General features: G+C 38.2%; 1 protein-coding gene across 4 annotated transcripts in view; it reads right to left on the reverse strand.

Annotated features, from left to right (window-relative positions):
* Window positions 1–21672, reverse strand: part of atf7ip (activating transcription factor 7 interacting protein) — a 43315-nt gene that overhangs the window by 17077 nt on the left and 4566 nt on the right. Inside the window, exon 1 of one of the 4 annotated variants that reach the window (XM_059554514.1) lies at window positions 15792–15869. The exons of 1 other annotated variant lie outside the window; for it this stretch is intronic. Coding sequence is in view for 1 of the 3 variants with exons in the window: in XM_059554511.1 (XP_059410494.1) it covers window positions 15109–15114 (6 nt within the window). In the remaining 2 variants the exon portion in view is untranslated. Of the gene's footprint in view, window positions 1–6495; window positions 6584–15108; window positions 15130–15791; window positions 15870–21672 lie in introns of those variants that run through there. 2 more of the 4 variants (XM_059554511.1, XM_059554512.1) reach the window with 2 other exon arrangements.

Raw genomic sequence — 21672 nt, forward strand, 5'->3', positions numbered from 1 at the left:
CTGGTGATTACGGTTTACAATTTTTAAAGTTAAAACATAGCTATCAAAATCTTTGACTGAAAAATGGCCTGTGTAATTGTATTTTTTAAAGGATATTCTTCATTATTGCTGTTGGGAATAGATTTGTCCTAAGAAAGCACAGTGATGTGCTCATTGGGCGGTTGACAATAACCATGAATAATCTGAACACTGCTGATCTAGCTATACAAAAACATTACGGATTAAAAAAAAAAAAAAAAGCCAATGTGCAGGCTAATCTCTCTACATTAAAAGCAGCGATTCAGGTCAGTTATATTGTTAGCAATCCAAATAGTTTTTATTATAATTATTTGTCACTTGGGCATAACATAAAACAAACATAATACACTGCAGAAATAAGCAATATAAAAAAAACCTAAATATTTAAACTGTATAAATGAAATTTGGTATTAAGAGACTGATAATATTTTGGTGGTTCCTTAAACTTTCGGATTTAATAAAATTACAAATTCTTATCTCTCATCTAAAAGCTCTCATCTAGAATCTCCTAAATGCATTTTAGTAGTAGTAGTATATATTTTTGTAATGCCATGTCAGCATCTTAGGCTATTTTCATGGGGGGGGGAAAGGAAACCAAGTATATCAAATACAATAAAAGCCAGCAAATAAACAAGTAATATTACACAAGATTTTTTACATTATAATGATAATTCTAAAACTTTTTCTGGCAAATGTTACTCTAAGTTAATAAACTTCATAATAGTTTTCTACATACATTAAAAGATGAAGAGTACAATAAAATAAATTTGACAATGCATCTTAAAACAGATTCCCAAAATTATTTACAATGACAGCTGAGACACCGCTGCAAAATTATTTGCTGTCAACATGAAAAACAAGATTTGCTCAAATCCTCCCCCAATCCTAACTGAGAAGCAAAAATAAAAACATGCAGATACCCAGTGGAATATACCGTTTTTTTAATTACAGGGCAACACAAACATTAAGAGGAGCCAATCTATACCAAACATAAAATTCTAAGTAGTGTTAGGGGGGTTGCTTGTAAAATGGGTACAAACATAACCTGGATTATTTTTTTAAAACTGATAATTCAATACCAATTCAACTTCCTTTAGAAACAAAAACTGCTTTCCTCTTGTAATGCTACGGTATGCACAGCCAGCTAATGCGACCTGCAGAAACTAGCTGAAACCGGTTCAGACTGGCTTAGCTGTGGGTTGAATGTCATCGATCTCTCTCACGTGTCGGTCTAAACTAGGTTTCTGGTAATATATGCAAACTAACTACAGGATCAAGCTATTAGATTTAAATTTATACTGAACACATCTAGAATCTCCCTGTTGTATAATTTATTACTACTTTTATTATACAAGTGCATGAAATCCATGAAAATACTTAATGGATTTAAGCCTAAAATCCTTCTAGAATGACTGAAACCAAACATGGTACAACAATAGTAAAGCGTGCACACTGCAGCTAACACTCAGACTCAGACTTACAGCGAGGTCTATTTAAGAGCCCAGTCTGCCATTTTATACTCGCAGCTCTGCACTGCATTAACACAACATGGCCACCAGCTCGACTACTAAAGTGGAACAGATTCAGGGCTATTTGTTGTAGTAGGGTTTAGCCTGCATGTATCCTGTTTCTTCACATCTGACTTTACAGGTTCCCTGTTTCAAGCTATGTCCAGCAGTTTGTCCACACAGGAGCTGAATTTCTTGCTTTTAAAATTGAACTGAAATTTCAGTCGCACTCGATAATCAAGGTCCTACAGAAAGAACACTGTGTTCAGTCATTCAAGCCTTGTCATCCCATCAAATGACATGACATTATAGAGGTGGTCTTTTGTCTTCTGGATAACAAAGATTGGTTTCCATTGACGCGTCAGGTGTGGGCTGCTCCTGGAATTTTTCAAATCATAAAGTGAGTCTTCTGGCTTTGCTTCATCCTTCTGTACTTGGGCACTTTTAAAGGGTTGTCTTTTCAATCCATGCAGGTTTTCCTCGCCTTCAACACCTTGTGCTCAACGAGTGACAGTTTTTAAGTAGAAGCAATGTCTCTGGACATTAACTGTTCTAGGGCTGCAACTAACGATTATTTTGGTAATCGATATCCTCATCAAAAATATAAATTAAAATGTATGCATTTAGCAGACACTTTTATCCAAAGAGACTTACAGTGCATTCAGGCTATCAATTTTTACCAGTCATGTGTTCCCGGGGAATCGAACCCCCAACCTTGCGCTTGACAGTGCAATGCTCTACTTGAGCTACAGGAACACTATATACCTGGAGTTTTGTTTTATTATGTGTTAGTACTTCGTCAAACTCTTCTGCAATCAAAATACTGACCCACACTCTAGCAAATTTCACAAGATTTCAAATAATATTTTCACCATGGCAGTCCTTAAGGCTCCTAAAGTAGTTTAACATCCCGAACAAAGCTTAAGGAATCTTTCAGAAAATATTTTCATGAAGAATAAAATTGCAGTATATTGCATTTTATAATTTTTTTCCTGTAAACACACAACTTATACCTGGGAAACAGCTTTATAGCTTATGCGGTTAAATTGTAAACAATCCTTCAAATAAAGTGCCAGTGGCATGAAACCTGAATGGAACTCACATTTTAAAGTAAAATCCATCAAAAGGTTGTCCAGAAAAAAAAAACAATTTGACACACACAAAAAAACCTTCTGTGTGAAAAAGAGCAGTGAATACTTAGGGAAAAAAAGTGAATTTCAAATTAGGGCTGGGCGATATACAAAAAAAAAATGATATCTCGATAGTGTCAAATTTTTTACGATATTCAATATATATCTCGATATGTTTGCATTTAAATAATAAAAATTAAAACATGATTTTCTTTTGCCCATTAAAAAAAAAAAAAAACATTTAGATTAAACAGCTAATTTAAGCAGTTAAAAAATCTAGACCAAGAGATCACTTACTGCTTTTTATTAATGAATACATGGGGGCCTATATGTGCCTATATGTAACTGAAGCAGTGCAAATTAAGTAACAGTTACAGAAAGTGCATTCTGTCAACTTTTTAGTGCATGCAATTCACAATTTAAACTATGCAACTGGGATAAGTATTTTATTTTAATTTTTTAACAAGTTTTTAAGCTAAGAACACAAGTCTGTCAACTGTCTGTGGTTTTAAGAGAAGCTCTGTGGCATGAAACTATGTTCCTACTGACACTAAAAACCCTCTTAGATGGGGAGCTAGTTGCTGAAGCACATAGCTATTTCTTATATATAAATATATATAAATGAATACCAAAGACTTTTGCATTTTCTCTGTCTATATTATGGAAACTGGTAAACATATCAGTGAAATTCCCCAATAGTAATTCCAAATGGCCATAGCCTATGTTTCTCTATTCAAACATCAGCGGTCGAGTAAGTGCATTTATTTTGCGATCACAAATGCAAACAATACAGTTGAGATCTCGCGACAGAACACAGACCGGCTGAACGATGCTTTCATTAGATCGCTCAATTCCAGCTTGTTAGTGTTTTCAGATTACCGTCAGCGGCTCTTCCGCAATGAGGAGTGAGCACGTGCGCATGGTTGCCAGATTGCTTAAAATAAGCAAACACCGGGCAGAAAATGTATCCTTGTAACAGTGGAGCTCTGATTGGGAGATTTAAACTCTTGTTATCTGGCAACCGCTATCATTACAGCTCTCGTAGTAGAGGGGCGTAGAGCAGTCAGCAGTTACAGGTTCCTTTTTTGACAATTCAAATTGTACATCGTCGTCAAAATTATTCCGATAGTATCGCTAATATTCGATATATCGCCCAGCCCTATTTCAAATACATTTAAACATTTACCTCTCTTATTTCAATCATAATTAGGCCTAAAAAAAAAATTTGTTTGGTTCCGGTTTCCGACCGACCCTGTCAATTTATGTGCGACCCAAATTTATTTTATGAGACTGGGGAAGAACGGTCTTTCACACATCGTTAATTAAATTACAGTTTCCTTTAAATGCTGTTTTACACTTAAGTAATCCGTTAAAAACCATTAAGTATTGCATCAAAACCCTTTAACTGTCAATTCCTAAAGTGAGCTATAACTTAAGGTTTGGAAATCGTAACATTAAGAGAAACACGGGGGGAGGGGGGAGTCAACAATATATCGCGGAACAGAGAGGGCACTGACAACATGCTGACAGACAGGACATTAACATTACCAGCTTACTTTTAATATGAAACAAAGTCTCATTTGGTTATTTCACCTTTCAAATGTGGTCATTTTTTAAAGAAATGTAAACAATAAATACCGTTTTGTGGCTCTTGAATGTGTCGAACAGATCGCTGTAAGTTAGATCATCAGTTTAAACTAACTGATCGTCTCTTGCTTCTAGTTAATTTATAGCATCAAAATCAAATAAACCACATAAATGAACATAACAAAGATTGTTTGACTACAAAAAGATGTCTGTACACTCCGTTTTTCAAGTTCAAATCCTCCATGTTAATCTACTATGAGATCGCCTGTCAAACTCCCGCGAAGGCTTTTTGTGTGTGTGTGTGTGCGTTTTGCGTGTCTATGGCAACAACAGACTTTAAACGGGAATACAGAATCACTGTCGTAAAAGTACCGGTACACACATTTAAAATCAGCGCGCGTGTGTAAAACTGCCACTGGAGAAAAAAATAAATAAATTAAAAAAATAAATAAATCCCTACCGACCAATGACCTCAACTGACAACCAACCGGAACCAAACTTTTTTTTTTTTAGGCCTTAGGCTGCAAGACTGAATTATGAACTGGTAAACGACAAACTGATCACAGAACATGTTTATAAATCTTTAACTGTTAAAAAGCAATGTTATTAGCTTTTTTCGAATAAACATTTGCAAACAACATTGTACTCGAGAATCTGCAGAAATAAAAGTTTTAAACAGTTCAGTAGTGCAGAGTTTACAGGTTACTCTTCTTTTTTGAAGGCTCAAAGTTCTCCCACACTTTGAATGACTTCTTTCGATTAGTTTTATCTTCCGCTTTTTTCTTTTTCTTTCTCAATCTTACTCCACTGCCGTCTGTCTCCACCATCTCGCTGAATGCTGCAGAGACGCTGAATGCTGCAGAGACGCTGTTCGGGAAGTACGTGACATAAAACGAAGCCAGCTATTGGCTGTTCGCTACTTCTCCTGCTGTACTGGCGGAGTACAACCTCCGGTGGCTCATTACTGCCACACTTTGGTCACTGCAGTTTCTGAAGAAGTCTCATCAGTGCTCTATCCGCTATTACTTTAATCAGCATATTTTTACATTTGCCTTAGATTGATTGCTGTTACACTTTTTAACTTTATGAAGGACAATATTTTCCTAAACTGATAAATGTAAATGTCTCCATTTACGTCAAATTCTTACATGTGATCAATACATTAAGTTGCTATTCAAATGAAATCAGTATCAACAAACTCAATCTGTCCAAAAGCATAATGTTATTAATGTTTTAATTTTCTGACATACAAATATGAAATGTTGGAAAAATGCAATGATACTTCTAAATATTATATTAAACCACCAGTAGGTGGTGGAAAGTCACTTTCTTAATGAGTGAATAATTTATTCAACTGATTCGTTCAAACGGCTGATTCATTCAATAAAATGAAGTAACTATTTTTATAAATGGCTCACTGAATCATTGACTCGTTCAAAAATGAATCATTAAGTAGGCTAACGAAAGACTTTTGTGTGTCGCAGATGTGGGACTGTTCTGCTGTGGCTTTGCTCAGAACTATTTTTGATTGAAATGGAGAAAAAATTATCCATAATGGGTCTAAAATGCAAGTCCGTTAATATTACTTGTTCAACTTAAGTTGTTTAAAATCAATATCACATTTGCAATCGAACTGAAAACTGCAATTCTCGCCAATGTTAATATTTGTTATTAAAATTTTGATCAGGTTACTTGTCCAGTCGGGCAAGTAAAATTCTCTTTCACTTGCCCCTTCACAAAAGCGTTAATGTCGAGCCCTGAGTCTCTTAATAATATAATTAATATAATTTTAAAGTGATGTGCAGCTTTCGTACAGAAAAGTGCACTGGGGTGCTCAATTCCACTCAATCTTTTGTGTAGACTAGAGTTTATTTCGGCCTCTTAACAAGCAGACAAGACAGCAATTACCAGCAGGTGTGCTAAGAGAGTTTGGACTGAACTGCTGCTGAAATGAAGTAACCCTCCAGAAGTAAGATTAAGTAAACACATCTTGTTTCACATCACCTGAAACACATCTTCCAAAATAACTTGATTAAAAACCAATCTACTGCTTTCATTACATGCTAGCAAAGTCACATTGCTAAACATGGCTAACACTTTCACGCTAATGCCAAGTAAAATCACAAGCACCCCACTCACTGCATTAATATTACATTTAGTTCAGTTAATATACTTTGTACTGTTATAGAAATACTTTCACAGAAAGAAACTAATGAGAAGAGAAACATGGACAGGAAGAGCTGGGCGCTTACACTGCTATCCTCAAAGGCAGGCCACCTTCTGCTTGGAGGAGAAATCTGCAAGCGTGACTAGCCTCCGCGATCAAGAGCCTAGCAGTAAAACTGAGCAGATGTGGGGGAGGGGCAGGGCTAGGGCTGTACCATGGATTTTACAGGGGTGCTACCATTTAATTATACTAATTTCTATCATTAAATACACTAGCATACTTTGCACTGAAAAACAAGTACTACTATGTGCATAATCCTAACTGCAAGAGATAAAAAAAACAAGTGTTACAAAGAAAATAAAAACTTTAATTCATCAATTTATTCAGGTTCTACTTTTTCCCTTACTAAATATACTTTACAGGTGACCTGTTGTGAAACAGAACTGAAAATGAGAACTGTTCCTTTATAAATCAGGTCTCAAAATATCAAACTAGCTGAAATTAGTTCTAGAGCAGTCACAATGCAGTGTAACTCCACCATCTTGATACTCAGCAGAGCAGACAACGGAAAATTACAGGGAGAGTTTGGATCATACCATTATAAGGACTGAGAGGGGGAGACACTGCTAATTTGGACATTGCAACTGCCTGGGTTCCAAACAGGTTTCAACTACTTGTCATTTCCATCTGTGATCCACTTACTCCGAGGTCCTACATATCCGCCAATTAGCATCGAGGTGATCAGCATCTTCTCTAATTAGTGCCCCTCACCTTTAATAAATATGTGCATGTATAGACACAAAGATTTGTTGATCTAAAAATACAATTAATTAAAGAAATGCGTCAGTAATGCAGCGGTTCTCAAGCGTAGCTCATTAGTTGTGAGAGAACTCAAGCATGTCTACCTTATGGGGCACACAAAGAGTTCATGGGAGGGGGAGGGGAGCATAGCTTGGACTCTACCATGTTTGCAAATGCGTCTTTAAAGCATGTTGCCTTCTACACCAATAAACAATGTCCTCGGGACCCCTACTGTATCCTGCAAAACCTGACTGACAGTGATCAGAATAGCCTGCAAGACCTCTACATGTCTGAACAAACTGTTGTGTTTCCAAGTACGGAAATACAAATTAAGTATAAGATGAGAAACAGAAATAAGTACATAAATATTAGTGAGGGTAAATCTCATTGAAGTGAGTACACAGTGTTTTCTGCACTGCTAATTAGAAGCAACAATGCACCTCTGCTAAAACTACAGTGCTACAAAAGGATTTTTTTTTACCTAGTTAGGAACTTGCAGTCTTAATTGAATGTTGAAAGAGGAAAAAAATATGCATAGGCACTCTTCATATTAAATAGAACTGCATGACCAAACATAGCTGATTAAATTAATATTTAAAAAGGTGTTATTCTATCATTTCTATATTCGAGGTTCACTAACAGCAGCTATTACTTCAAGTGAGTTGTTACGAGTGCCTTTATCACTTGAAAATAATAAAACATGGACTTAATATATTTTGTCATATATCATCAGGGTGTAAAATGAAACTGCATACACTTACAAGATCAAAGCTGCTGCTAAATTAGGAAACAACTATGAGGCCTGGTACCAGAATTATGATATTTTTTTGGATAATCATATCTACTGCTCTCTATTCCACATGCAGTAGCTTTAGCTTTATACGTTTAATTTTCTGTACCTTTATACTATTCTTTAAATAAATATTACAATAACTGATCAGGTCTTTTTTTAATTTGGTTATTCAGGCCTGTATAAGAAGCTTTCAATAAAAGTGCCTGTTAAATTAATAAATATACATGTAATGTAAGTGCTTTATATTTTTTGTTAATTTTTGAGTCTTAAAAGCTTAGAATGCAATACAGATTTCTAAAACTGCATATAATAAAAATAGCCTAGAGACATAGCTGCAAATAAATTTGCTACTGAGACCGAAGACCATGTCTGGAAGTGGAATATACCATTTTCTAAATTTCAGGGGAGCAGAAACATTTGGAGCTAAACAATGACAAAAACCCAAGATATATTAAAACTTAGAACTGTTGGTTAAATACTTTACAATCTAAAAAAAAAAATAATGTACAAGAAAACAGCTATCATTTTTCCACGCTACTATATGCTCAAACCAGCTACTCACAGATATGGTAGACACTGGCAGAAACCAGTTTAGAATAGTTCATTAACTGGCTGTCACTGAGTCCTTGTGTATCGAACGGAGTTTGAAGGTTTCTGGTAAAATACACAAAAACTATCTGAAAACTATCTGACTATTATAAAATGTCATAAATTTTATAATGATCAATTCTTCTCATTTTCTGAGCAATAACACGTTATCACTGTGAAAACCCACACAATTGTAAAACAGGTACATGAAATGGAACATATTTCATTATCTAGAGCTTAAAATTCCTGTAAGAATGACTAGATCCAAACACGGCACAATGGCAGTGAAGCATGCACACTGCAGCTACCACTCAGAGCCAGACTTCAGCAAAGTGTCTATAAGAGCACCTCCCCCATTCTGCCATTTCAGACATTGCACTGCAATAACACAAAATGGCCACCAGCTCCGCTTCTAGCAAGGCCAACAGTAGCAACTGCAGTGTTTCTGTGAATTAAGAGTGAAGAAACAAAACATGCAAAGAGTCTTTATCTCAAAGATTGTCTAATTTAGTCCACAGATTGAATTAATCTAGCACATTTCTATATCCTCAGGTCAAGGTCATCTGTGGGCTTTGTTTCTTTTCAAAAAATAAAATATAAATAAAACAAAAAACTGTTCCACCATCATAGTTACACCACTTCAAGACAAGGCACGGTGTTTTTCAAGCTGAAGCTGGTTCATCCCAAAACCTTATCTGATAGTTTTTTTTCTACTTCTTCATCCTCTAAAGAACTACTGACTGTTGTTGCTGAAATCTTGCTCACTAATTAAGAATAAAACATCTTGACAGATTCCACTTCCTCTCCTTTTCCATCTTGTATTCCAAAGCCTGATTTTGACCGCAATTTAATGTGAAGCTCACCGAAATACTGACAAAACAGAGCAAATATAATTATAAAAGACTGAATTAAGATGCAACTGCATTTCGTGAGTTGCGGAAGTATGCATTGCATTAAGTGTTGCCACTAGGGGCGCTAAAGCAGACATTAGTGTAAACTAGAAAAAAACAAACAATTATTTTGGTAGTCAATTAATCTAACGTTTATTAGACCGATTAATCGGCTAATCATTAGAGGTCGACCGATATGGGTATATCCATAGCCAATGCCAATATTTAGAAATCAGGGCAGCGGATGTCCGATATATGACTCCGATTTTTGGTCTGATATGTTTGGCCGATTTCTTTGACTTGCCATCGTAAGCTGAAGATGTATGTGGACAAGGCGCTGCTGGGGAGTGCGAGTGGCTCCATCTCATGCAGCAAGAGGGAGAGAGCTTATCTTGTACAGCATTCCAAAACGATGCTTGGCCCCCTGCAGATGCACCTGCCTATAAATCGGCCTAATTTGCAGCACAATCGGCCAATGCAGATTAATTTTAAAAAACCTTGGCAGATTAATCGGCCAGTTGATCAATCGGGTGATCTCTACTAATCATTGATTATTACATTGATTAATTGGGTAATTGGGAAGGCTGATCTATTATTCAGTCTTGCAATTCGTTAAAATATACACATATTTGCATACGTATAGTGCATACATATAATTCGGTTTGTTGGGTTTATTTTGGCATTGAGAGGAAAGCAGGATGTTCACAAATAGTAAAGTGTTATTTGCTTATATCAAAATTATTACCTCCAACTAGGGTTCAGACGGTTCGCTGAGAGAAAAAAAAAAAAAAAAAAAAAACATTCACTGTTTATTTATTGTATCTTATTTGTATCTTATTTGTATATTTGTGCGGTTGCTTGTAGTTTTATTAGAAAGTATAGTTTTTCCATAAACATAGCACATACCGAACTGAACCAAAACTGTGACTCTAAAAACTGTGAAACAAGCTGAACCATGAAAGTTGAACCGTGCCACCCCTACCGCCTACCGAAAGAATAAAAAAAAAAAAGGTCTTCACCATGAGTATTAGGGCTGGGTATCGATTCAGATGTTCCAGATTGATTCGATTTCAATTCACAAGCTCTCAAATCGATTAGATTTCGATTCGATTTTCGATTTGATTTTCTAAGCAAATGCAATCGATTCAGTGATCTTTTGTGCACGAGGTGAATTGTAAGGAACTTTGCTTGTGAATGCATTTGAAACCTTCGGTTGTGTGCTCGGCTGTGGGGGGTGTTGTAAAGTCTGTGTGATGTCTCATCAAATGGTTCCGCAGATTTGCAATATCTGCATTACAAGTCACGCAAATAGCTTTATTCTTGTCCACAACACTGTCGTTGTCGTCTTGCTTGCGAAATCTAAAAGGTTTCCACACCTTTGACTTTTTATGTGAAGGTGGCATCAACATCGACAAAGCACCTGAAACCGCCATTTTAAGCATTGAATGAATGAATGACAGGTTCGCATATTGCTCCTTCGTAACATCGCACAATGCAAATAAGAAGGTGACATCTAGTGGAGAAGACTAGTAATTAGATTAACGTTTATCTTACGTTCAATGTTTAATTAAAAAAAATTATTTGTGGCCTTTGAGAATCGATTTGAATCGACCACATTTTAAAAAATGATTACTCAGATTTTTTTTTTTTACCCAGCCCTAATGAGTATCGGGGCCTTTATGCTAGACACAATTTTTTTGTTCATAGTTTTGTAAAACTTTCCCACATTCTGCTGGTTCAGTTTTGTTTGTGCTTCTCATAAACATGTCTTTTACTGAACCGCAGCTGGAATCACTTGCGCTACAGCGCCACACTGGTCAAACCATGTTATTGCAAGCCTTTACATTAGGTCACCTGAAATCAACAATTTTTCAAACAAAACTGTGGCAGAGGGGGGCGTGGTTAAGCGAAGTCTGCAGCGGGAGAGAAAATCAGGAGACGAGCGGTAAGTGAGTGGTTTGGGCAAAAACTATCGACACCTGTTTCTCGTTTCAGTGATTGGCGCGGAGAGAGTATAAAACGCCAGGAGAGACAGAAGCAGTCGAGAGAGAGACGGACTGCTGACGGGAATCGGAAACCGGAAAGAGTAAACCGGAAGTGTTGTGCGAACTTGTTGATGTCAGAGTAAAAGTCACCATTTGGTGTTTGTGAAGTTTTGAGTTGAAGTTTGAATTAATAAATACGTCAGCAGTCCAGCCGACCCCTTTGTCCTCTTCCTTTCCTCCCACGAACTATTACACTGGTGCCGAAACCTGGGAGGAAGAAGGACCGCCGCCGCCGCCACCATGCAAAGTCTGTCCTCCACATCACTTGTGGACATCATCGCCTCCCTCGCGGTCCTGCACCGCGAACAACACCAGGCCCTGCTGGACTTGAGGACCGACCAGGAGAGGCGCTTCCAAGCCATCGTCCAGGCCCAGCAGAAGGACCGCGAGAGGTTCCGGAGCTGGATCGATCGGGAGGTTCGCGCCGAGGCCGCCGGGCCACCCGCCGCGCCCATGCACCTGCCGCTGCACAAGATAGGGCCCCAGGACAATCCGGAGGCGTTCCTGGAGCTCTTCCAGAAGTCGGCGGAGGCGTGCGGGTGGCCCCGCGAGCAGTGGCCGGTGCGCCTCATCCCCCTGCTCTCTGGCGAAGCCCAGGTGGCCGCGCAACAACTTCCGGTGGCGAACCTCCTGGTCTTCGACGACCTGAAGAGGGCTATCATCCAGCGGGTCGGCCGGTCGCCCGAGCAACATCGGCAGCGCTTCCGGTCCCTGGACTTGGGCGAAGCTGGTTGGCCCTTCGCGATGGCCCAACAGCTCCGGGACTCCTGCCGCAAGTGGCTACTGGCCGAGGGAAGTGACGTGGAGCATGTCATCGACCTGTTGGTGCTGGAGCAGTTCATCGCTCGGCTACCCAAGAAGATGGCCAAGTGGGTCCAGTGCCACCGCCCCAAGTCGCTGGACTCGGCCATCCATCTGGCGGAGGACCACATAGTGGCGTGCCCAGGGGTCGGCGAACCCCTGCCCTCTAACTCTCTCTCTCCCTCTCTCTCTCCCCCTTCTCTCTCTCGTTCTGTCCCTCTCCCTAGGTCCCGTCCACCCTGCCCTCCTCGTGTCCCGCCCCGATTGACCAAGGGCACTTCGTGAATCCAAGGGCCCCGCCCAGGGGGGGGCGGGGCTCATGGCTGCCGGAGGGGACAGTGCTTCCGTTTCTCCGCTCTCTCCGCGCCAATTCTCCAAACCACTCCCTGCCACTGGACCCGGAGCATTTCGTGGACAGGTGTCCAGTGATGGAGGTGGGGACGATGATACGGGTCCCGGATGTCCCCCAGGTCCCCCCGGTCAGACTGGCGAGTACCAAATACCTGTGAGTATCAAGGGGGGTACATATCCGGCCTTGGTGGATTCAGGATGTAACCAAACCTCAATCCATCAAAGCCTGATTCAACCGGGGGCATTGGAGACAAGCCGCGTGGTTAAGGTGCGGTGCGTACACGGGGATGTGGTGGAGTATCAGGTTGTCCCAATTATTATTCAATTCCGGGGACAAAAGCATAGTGTAGAGGAGGCGGTTAGTCCCCACCTCCGGCATCCGATAATTTTGGGAACGAATTGGCCCGCGTTTACGTTTTTATTGGGGTCGGTATGTGCGGATGCCTCTTGGGGAAATAAGGCACTGAAGGAGACTGCGCAGGTACAGGTGGGAGAAACTGAGCCAGGACCGCTGGGTTCTGCTTCAGAGGAACCGAACGAAATCGGGAGACTGATTCTCTCGGAGCGTGATGACTTTCCTCTGGAGCAGTCTCAGGATGAGACATTAAAACATGCGTTTCAACAGGTCCGCTCCATCGATGGCCAGCCTCTCCAACCTGCCCTCCCGCTCACCTATCCGTATTTTGCCATTTTAAAAGACCGGTTGTATCGAGTGACCCAAGACGCTCGGACAAAAGTGAATACAACCCAATTGTTAATTTCGAAGAGCCGCAGGGAAATGCTTTTCCCTGCGGCTCATTCTAATCCTATGGCGGGCCATTTGGGACAGGCAGCAACACTGAATCGCCTCATGACCCGTTTCTTTTGGCCAGGCATTCATGACAACGTGCGCAGGTGGTGTGTGTCTTGTCCGGAATGTCAGTTGGTGAACCCATGGGCCGCCCCAAAAGCGCCTTTGCGCCCTCTTCCCTTAATGCAGGTCCCCTTCGAGAGAATCGGGATGGACCTCATCGGGCAATTAGAGCAATTGGCACGAGGACATCACTTTGCATTAATCATAGTTGATTATGCAACACAATATCCTGAAGCAGTGGCCCTCCGCAACATTTCCGCTAAAAGTGTCCTGTTTCATCTTATCTCCCGGGTGGGGGTTCCAAAAGAAATCCTCACTGATCAGGGCACGGCGTTTATGTCACGTACACTACGCGAACTGTACGGATTGTTGGGCATTAAATCGATTCGAACTAGCGTCTATCACTCACAAACTGACGGCCAGGTCGAACGGTTTAAATCGCACACTTAAATCCATGATCCGTAAGTTCGTTCATGAAGACGCCAAAAATTGGGATAGGTGGCTAGAGCCCTTGTTATTCGCTGTGCGAGAGGTCCCACAAGCCTCCACTGGGTTTTCCTCTTTTGAGCTTCTCTATGGACGCCAGCCCCGAGAAATTACTATTATTTAGTAAAATGTATGTGATACTGCTACTACTGTTGAAAAAATTTATAAAACTTTATTTTTTAAAGAAATAAATCACAATATTTCTTCCATGTTTTAATTTTAATAGCAAATCCCCTTTATTTACCAAAAATAAAATGTGTTTAAATTTCATAAATTAAAAGACAAATTAAATTTGGGTGAAACTTGTTTACAGTTTTTCATAATTATATAACTTGTAGAAAAACTTTAAACACAATTGTAAATAAGTATAAAGAATAGCATTGGTTTTATTTTTAGCGCTAAAAAGTTATTTTTTTTTAATTAGCATATTTTTGTGTTTTGCTTTGGTACCGAAATTGGTACAGAGAACCGTGGATTTTCACTGGTATCGGTACCGAATACTGAAATTTTGTAGTAACACTAGTATGAACATGATCCCAGCTATAAGCCTTGTCACACTGTGGGATCTTAGGAAGTCATTAATATCAGACTGTAAGACATTCAGGACAAAACGGACATACGCAAGAAGATTACTGCAGAGTTTTACTCCACCAATCCATGACAGGTTCGGTAAAGGTTAGGCACACTCACATGAGGAACTGAAATGGTGGCTAGCAAGCAAAAAACAATCTCTATCCATCATTTTGATTATGGGATGTCTAGAAAAGAAAAACGGAGGAAAAAATTACAATTTGTGTGGAGCAAGAGGAAGTTTGTTGTGGCACAATTTGGGAACATGTCAAACTAGAAATAAAAAAATTTGGCGTAGGATCAGATGAATGTTTTAGGATTTGCAAAATCCTAAGAGCCAAAGTCGTACAGTGTGTACCTGGCTTAACACTACTTGCAAAGACAAAAAGTTAATAAATCTGTCTCCAGTTTATCCATTTATATGATAAGCAAGAGTATTACAAATAACCCATGCTTAGCGTTACGTTGCACTTCGTTGATCAAACAAACACTAATGACTATATTAGAATTGTTTACTTACCTGCATCAAAGTGGAACCTGTGAATCAATGGTAAAATGTTACGAACAAACAAATGATCCCACATTCACACAATCAGGCACAATGTTACAAATAAAATTTCAGCCACTTATTCCACCCATGTTTGAAACCTTTAAAAGGGCCTGTAAAGATTATGTTTTTCTACAACCATGAACAAATTGATTGGGGATCTTACCCGACATCTTAATTTGTCACTAAACACTAACGTTAGTAACCTGTACACTGATGGAGTACCTCAGCCGCTTTCTCTTTATCTATTCACTAAGACAAGCATGCATGCTGCAGGGGTGGAGACATTCAAATGAATCCAGCATCCTGACATCTTCTAGTAAAGTTACCCTTTACAAAAATATGATTCCTCAAGAGCGGAAATAAATTACCTAAATGATTTTTGAAACAGGTTCTCCATGATCAGGACTGAGCACACCCAACCCACAATATATCTACCAAAATAAACAGGTTAAAAAACAACCAATCTTACACCTAGGTGAATACGTCCTTTTCTAAATGCTAGCACATTCCCGCTATTGCTAACCAAATCACAAACAGGCCACTCGCAGAACATTACGATTAGTACAATCTAAAGAAACAAATCATACATTAACTAAAAGATTCTAATCATAACACACAGATTTTTACAGAAAGACAGAGAACTTTGAGCTTACACTGCTATCATCAAATGCAATACACCTTCTGCTTGGAGGAAAAACCTGTAAGTCTTCTCTAGCCTTAAATCAAAAGTCTAGCACTAAACTGAGCAGGCTGGGGAATGGGTGGGGGAGGGGCTTGGAGAGGATTGTACCATTATTTTGAAGAGGTATTACTGTTAATAGTAAAATTGTCAAAGACACTAACCAACTCCAAAAAAGCAGTACTGAGTGTATAATTTACACATACCGATATTGCTTTTTTTTCTTATTCTTTGAATTAGCATTATTGAAAATGTTTTTCTTTCTCATTGCATAAACTTTAATGTGGACATGTTATGAGAAAGTGTTAAAAACAGAAAAGTGGGCGAAAATAATGTAGTTGGACAACACAACATATTAAACTAGCTGAAATTAGCCTAGATCTAGAGCAGTGGTTCCCAACCTCGTTCCTGGAGGCCCCCAACACTGCACATTTTGCATCTCTCCTTTGTCTAACACACCTATTTCAGGTCTTGGAGACTCTACTAATGAGCTGATGATTTGAATCAGGTGTGTTTGATTAAGGAGACATGGAAAACCTGCAGTGTTGGGGGGCCTCCAGGAACAAGGTTGTGTACCACTGTTCTACTGGACAGTCACACTGCAGTGTAGCTCCACCCTCTTGCTAAAGTAATTCAGCAGAGCAGACAACGGAAAATTACTGGGAGAGTTTGGATCATACCATAATAAGGACTGAGAGGGGGAGACAATCTAACTTTTAATCGGCAGAGGAAGCCAGGCACAGGAAACAGCATTAAATGGCAGTCTGCAGTTTTCATTGACTAGGAAGGGTAATAACAGTATCTACTCCCTTACCTTCTCCTGCAGTTCCAGCAGAACGGACAACTAATAGCCAAGCAACGATGTGAATAAAGAGATTTTATATGTCATATCTGTGTCTGTTAAGTAATGCATAATGTTGTTTGATAACACGTGAATTTAAAAGTGCTACTGTTGAGGTTCTTATAATGTACAGTTCTGAGTTTGAAGAGTGAATGAAGAAACGAGAATAAGAAATTAATAGCTGGCAATTTAGCCCAATTTTTGTAGATTAGTTTGTTTATTTTTAAGCTAGGATGTAGCATGAAGTCAGAAGGTAGGCAAAGAAAAAGGAATCTGATATCTTTGTTCTCAGAAGACACAATGCGAGAGGGAAAGAAGCCTCACCATTCAAGTGTGTCAGTTATTAAAACAAATCCAAAAAACTATGAACGAGGTAAAAAAAACAAATTATTTACTACCTGTTTTTACAAATGATGACAGGAAGTAGGGCAGAAATGGTGGTAGAAGTATTTGGCAAAGCCGTTTTGTCATTATTTTGTCAATTCCATTTGGTGCCACTGCTTGCGCAAAAATGACACATTGCGCAGTTGACCAATTTGTCACTTACCCTATGAGACCAGTATTAAATTCATGCTGTCAGTTCAGCACAATTTGTGTGTGTGTGTGTGTGTGTGTGTAGTGGGTTCACATAAACTACACTAAATGCACAGAGGCTAACAAATGTGCAAGCAGAGGCACAGATGAACAAGCATAATTCATTCACACCATTCCAAGTGTCTTGGAAGCCTCAGTTTGAATACATTAAAAACTTTAATGAAATCGGTAACATTATTATTGTATGCTACTGGTTTCCAGAAAAAGTTAATAAGTCTGTAAGGTACCATTAAACATTAGAAATTGGATCTTAAATTGTTTGTTAGCACACATCCCAGTTGGATAAACAGATGGCAAGAAACAAAGCATTTGTTCCGCCAAACACAATATAGCTAACAGAAAAAAATGTACATTTGATACTGCTGCATAGTTCCTGTAGCATAACTAGCATAGCATGGCGCTAAACTGCTGTGGTCACATGCATGCAAATACACAGATAAGCTTTGGAAAGCAGCCAAGCACTGTAGGGAGACATTAAGTATTATTTCAAATATTAACTAGGGCTTAATTAGGTCAGCAACCATAAACAAACAGTCAGAACAAAACACGCACAGAAAAGATCAGACACAAATGAAACCCCATTGTAAACAGAAAGTAAAATTGTTCCCACCTAAAACTTTCAGGTTCTATTAATTAGCAAAAAGCTCATTGGTTGTTAAAGACATGAATATTAAACAGCACCCCTCATAAGGAGAAAGATAAAGTGGAAAAACAAAATGAAAGGATGGACTATACCATTATGCATAGGGGAGTGTGCATAGGGGAGTGTCTAAACCACATGTTAATTAGAACAAAAAAAAGCTCCCAACATTTTGAAGCAATTTATGTGCTGTGAATAATTCGAAATCATTATGATATTTACACAATACTACCAATCTTGTAACATGTTTACATATATGCCATTTTAATAAAGGAGAAGTCAATCATGAGGCACCAAATGATGTATAAGCGTGGGGGAGGGGTGACAGAAATGGGGCTGTACCATGTGCTTTGCAGGAGATTTTAGGTGTTCTCTAACCGTTGGTAATGTTCTCATTAATTGATGCACAGTTTCATCATGCCAACCTTTCAAAATATTTTCTCACTTGTCATTCCTAAATTATGTTACAAAGGCCATATCAGATTACGTGTACTTTCTTGCAACAGGTGTTAAAGCATGCAAGACTTTAGTAAACTTTAAATAAGAATATTACACTTTTTGTCCCATTATTCATATTTGTGTCTATCCATATGAGCAAAGTAAATTAATTATTATTTTCCTGCTCAATTATGATGATTTTATTTTATTTTAGAATAAATGGAAAATATATTTATAAACACAACTGATCAATATTTGCTTATACATTTTATCATGGAATCTTCCTTTAAATGATTTATACTATGTGTTAGTATTGTTGCGATAGTCGGTGTTACCGGTGATACACGGTGTTTAACCCACCTACCGGTCATAGCACTTGACCACCGGCACCGTCCCCATCGTGTTGAAGTTTTAGCCTATAGCGATAAAGCACTTAATTCAGTTAGTGACTACGTGCATTCGTAATTTAGCGTAAGCGGAACGAGCGCCGCAGTAAAGCAGCAGGTGTCCGATTTCATTTATCATTTGAGGAGAGTGAGGCGAGCTAACTGGCAAAGGATGGCAGAAGATCTGGTTTCAAAGCGAACTGTTGCAATTTAAAATGAAGGTTTTTCGTTTATTGTTTCTCATTTAGCCTATTTATAATTTTTTTTGTACGGTGTAGGCTATGCAGTTAATAGGCCTACCTCTTTTTTTTAACAGCTTAACGTGAGTTTAATTTTTATATTAGTTTTTTTTTTGCACTTAAGTGTCCAGTGATTATTCGGGTAGGCTACCTTATTTAACGAAGTTTTTGATGTTTGTTCGTTTCATATTCGATGGTTGTGCGGTGTTTTTTGTTTTTTTTGCTGAAAAAGGCAGGCACTTTATTTAACGAATATTTATAATTATTTAACGAGTCTTGTTTGATACTTGCACGATGTGTGCAGTGGTTCGTTTTGTTAATAAATGCACTTTAAAGGTGTTTCATAAGTGCTTTCGTTTAGTTTTTGCATGGTGTGTTAAGTTATTATTCATTTTGCAATAAAGATGTGTGTAATACAAGCGAGTGTCTTATTGTTTTGTGTATTTTTATTAAGAATAAAATAAATTAACCCATGATTAATTCAAACAAATGCTACTGAATTGCCGCTAATTAAAGTGAAAGTAAATTGAGACGTGTGCACGTCTGCACGACCGCATTTTCGGCCTCCCGAAATCCCCGACACGCAAACCCCGGTGACACCGGGATTACCGGTTTTTTTACACGTCGATTAACCGGTGGAAAAAATCCATCACCGCAACATCCCTACTATGTGTATTTAAATTATTAGTGTATTTTAAAGAAATAACAGTCCACCCAAAAATAAACTGTTGTCATCATTTACTGACATTGTCATGATACAATTTAGGAATGAGTAAATGAGAGCAAAATTTTTATTTAGATTCTTTAAATTCACCCTGATCTACTACATGCATTCACAAACTTTTCATATACCACAATAGTGTTGTCACGGTACCAAAATTTCAGTATTCGGTACCGATACCAGTGAAAATCCACTGTTCTCGGTACCAATTTCGGTACCAAAGCAAAACACAAAAATATGCTAATTAAAAAAAAATAACTTTTTAGCACTAAAAATAAAACCAATGCCATTCTTTATACTTATTTACAATTGTGTTTAAAGTTTTCTACAAGTTATATAATTATGAAAAACAGTAAACAAGTTTCACCCAAATTTAATTTGTCTTTTAATTTATGAAATTTAAACACATTTTATTTTTGGTAAATAAAGGGGATTTGCTATTAAAATTAAAACATGGAAGAAATATTGTGATTTCTTTAAAAAAATAAAGTTTTATCAATTTCTTTCAACAGTAGTAGCAGTATCACATACATTTTACTAAATAATAGTAATATTTCTAGAACAATGCCTTTATGTAAAAATTAACTTTTAGGCCTAATGAATGCATATTTGTCATTTTAACTGAACTTAAGACTGGTGGTGATGCTTAAGATATTTTTGGTCATTGAGGATTTCTGTAAAAAAATTGTAATAGATCATATTAATTATTATTAAAAGATAATACTACTACTAATTCTACTATCATACTAATGTATATACAATGCACTATGAATTGATGAGCTGCTGGGTTCATGAATATTAATCACGTTGTCTGCGTTCGGTCAAACTGATTTGCTGAAATCAAAACAGAGACGGTACTAGATCAGCGCCAGCCAAAGAAATTGCCATTTGCGCATAAGCTCCGCCCACTACCGGAGAAACCGGTATGTCTTCTGCTTGTTCGAAAATGAATATGAATAATTCTAAATGAACTCCATTATTTTGACAGGAGAAGACAACAAAGAATAGTTTACATATAGCGTGTCGATTCAGCGTGGTAAGACTCTCGCTCTCTCTCTCTTTGCATGTGTGAGAAACAGCGCTATCAGTAAAGCGACGGTGAGTCGTGCGCCTTCACAAAGAGTTTACAGAGCATCAAATACAGGTGCGCTGTGCGTCCATTGAGATGAACTGAAAAGTTCAGATCGCTTGATGGAGAGAGAACTCTGAAGCTCAGATGCTGAAATTAATGCAAGCGTCATGCGCTTCAGTCTATGTAGTAAACAAACCCGCACGTCTCTGCCATTCATTAATTCACAGAGACGCGCAGAACACGGATTCATATTTCAAACAACTTTTGAGGCTTAACATTTACAGATACTGGTCCATATGGAGATTTGATTTGATTCATTTATGCTAACTTTGACAAATTCCATGACTGTCCATATTAAAATGTTAGTTTCATTTTCATGACTGGATTTTGAGATTCCGTCCTCGTTTTCTGCTTCACGGAAATCATAGCGCTGTACCGGGTTTGAACGGGACCTCGGTACTACCAGTACTTAAAGAAACCTGGTACCGTCACATTTAAATTTTTTCAGTACCGACTTGGCACCGGAGTACCGGGTCTTTTGACAACACTATACCACAATTATTATACCATTAAGATAAAAAGTATTTAATCACAATATGACACCAACAACACAGATTGCTATTTATTTACAGAGATGTAATATTCATCGTTTTCAGCTAACCTGAGATCTTTTGGAAGGCAGACTTACTGAAGAAATTCCATTTATAATTTATTTTTACTTATTCAGAATTAATCTCTTTTATTTGTTGGGACATTGTTGTCAACGATTAACCTTTAAAACCTAAAACATTGCTCAAATTACCCTGGCATTAAACAACACAGCCATAAGAATCGTAAAAAAAAAATCTCCTAAAACCCAAAATAGCTGTTTTGTTAAAAATTTGTCTAATTAATAATAATACATTATCCATATGGCACAAATAG

The sequence above is a fragment of the Carassius carassius genome, chromosome 7 (genome assembly GCF_963082965.1).
Source record: "Carassius carassius chromosome 7, fCarCar2.1, whole genome shotgun sequence".
Lineage (NCBI taxonomy): Eukaryota > Metazoa > Chordata > Actinopteri > Cypriniformes > Cyprinidae > Carassius > Carassius carassius.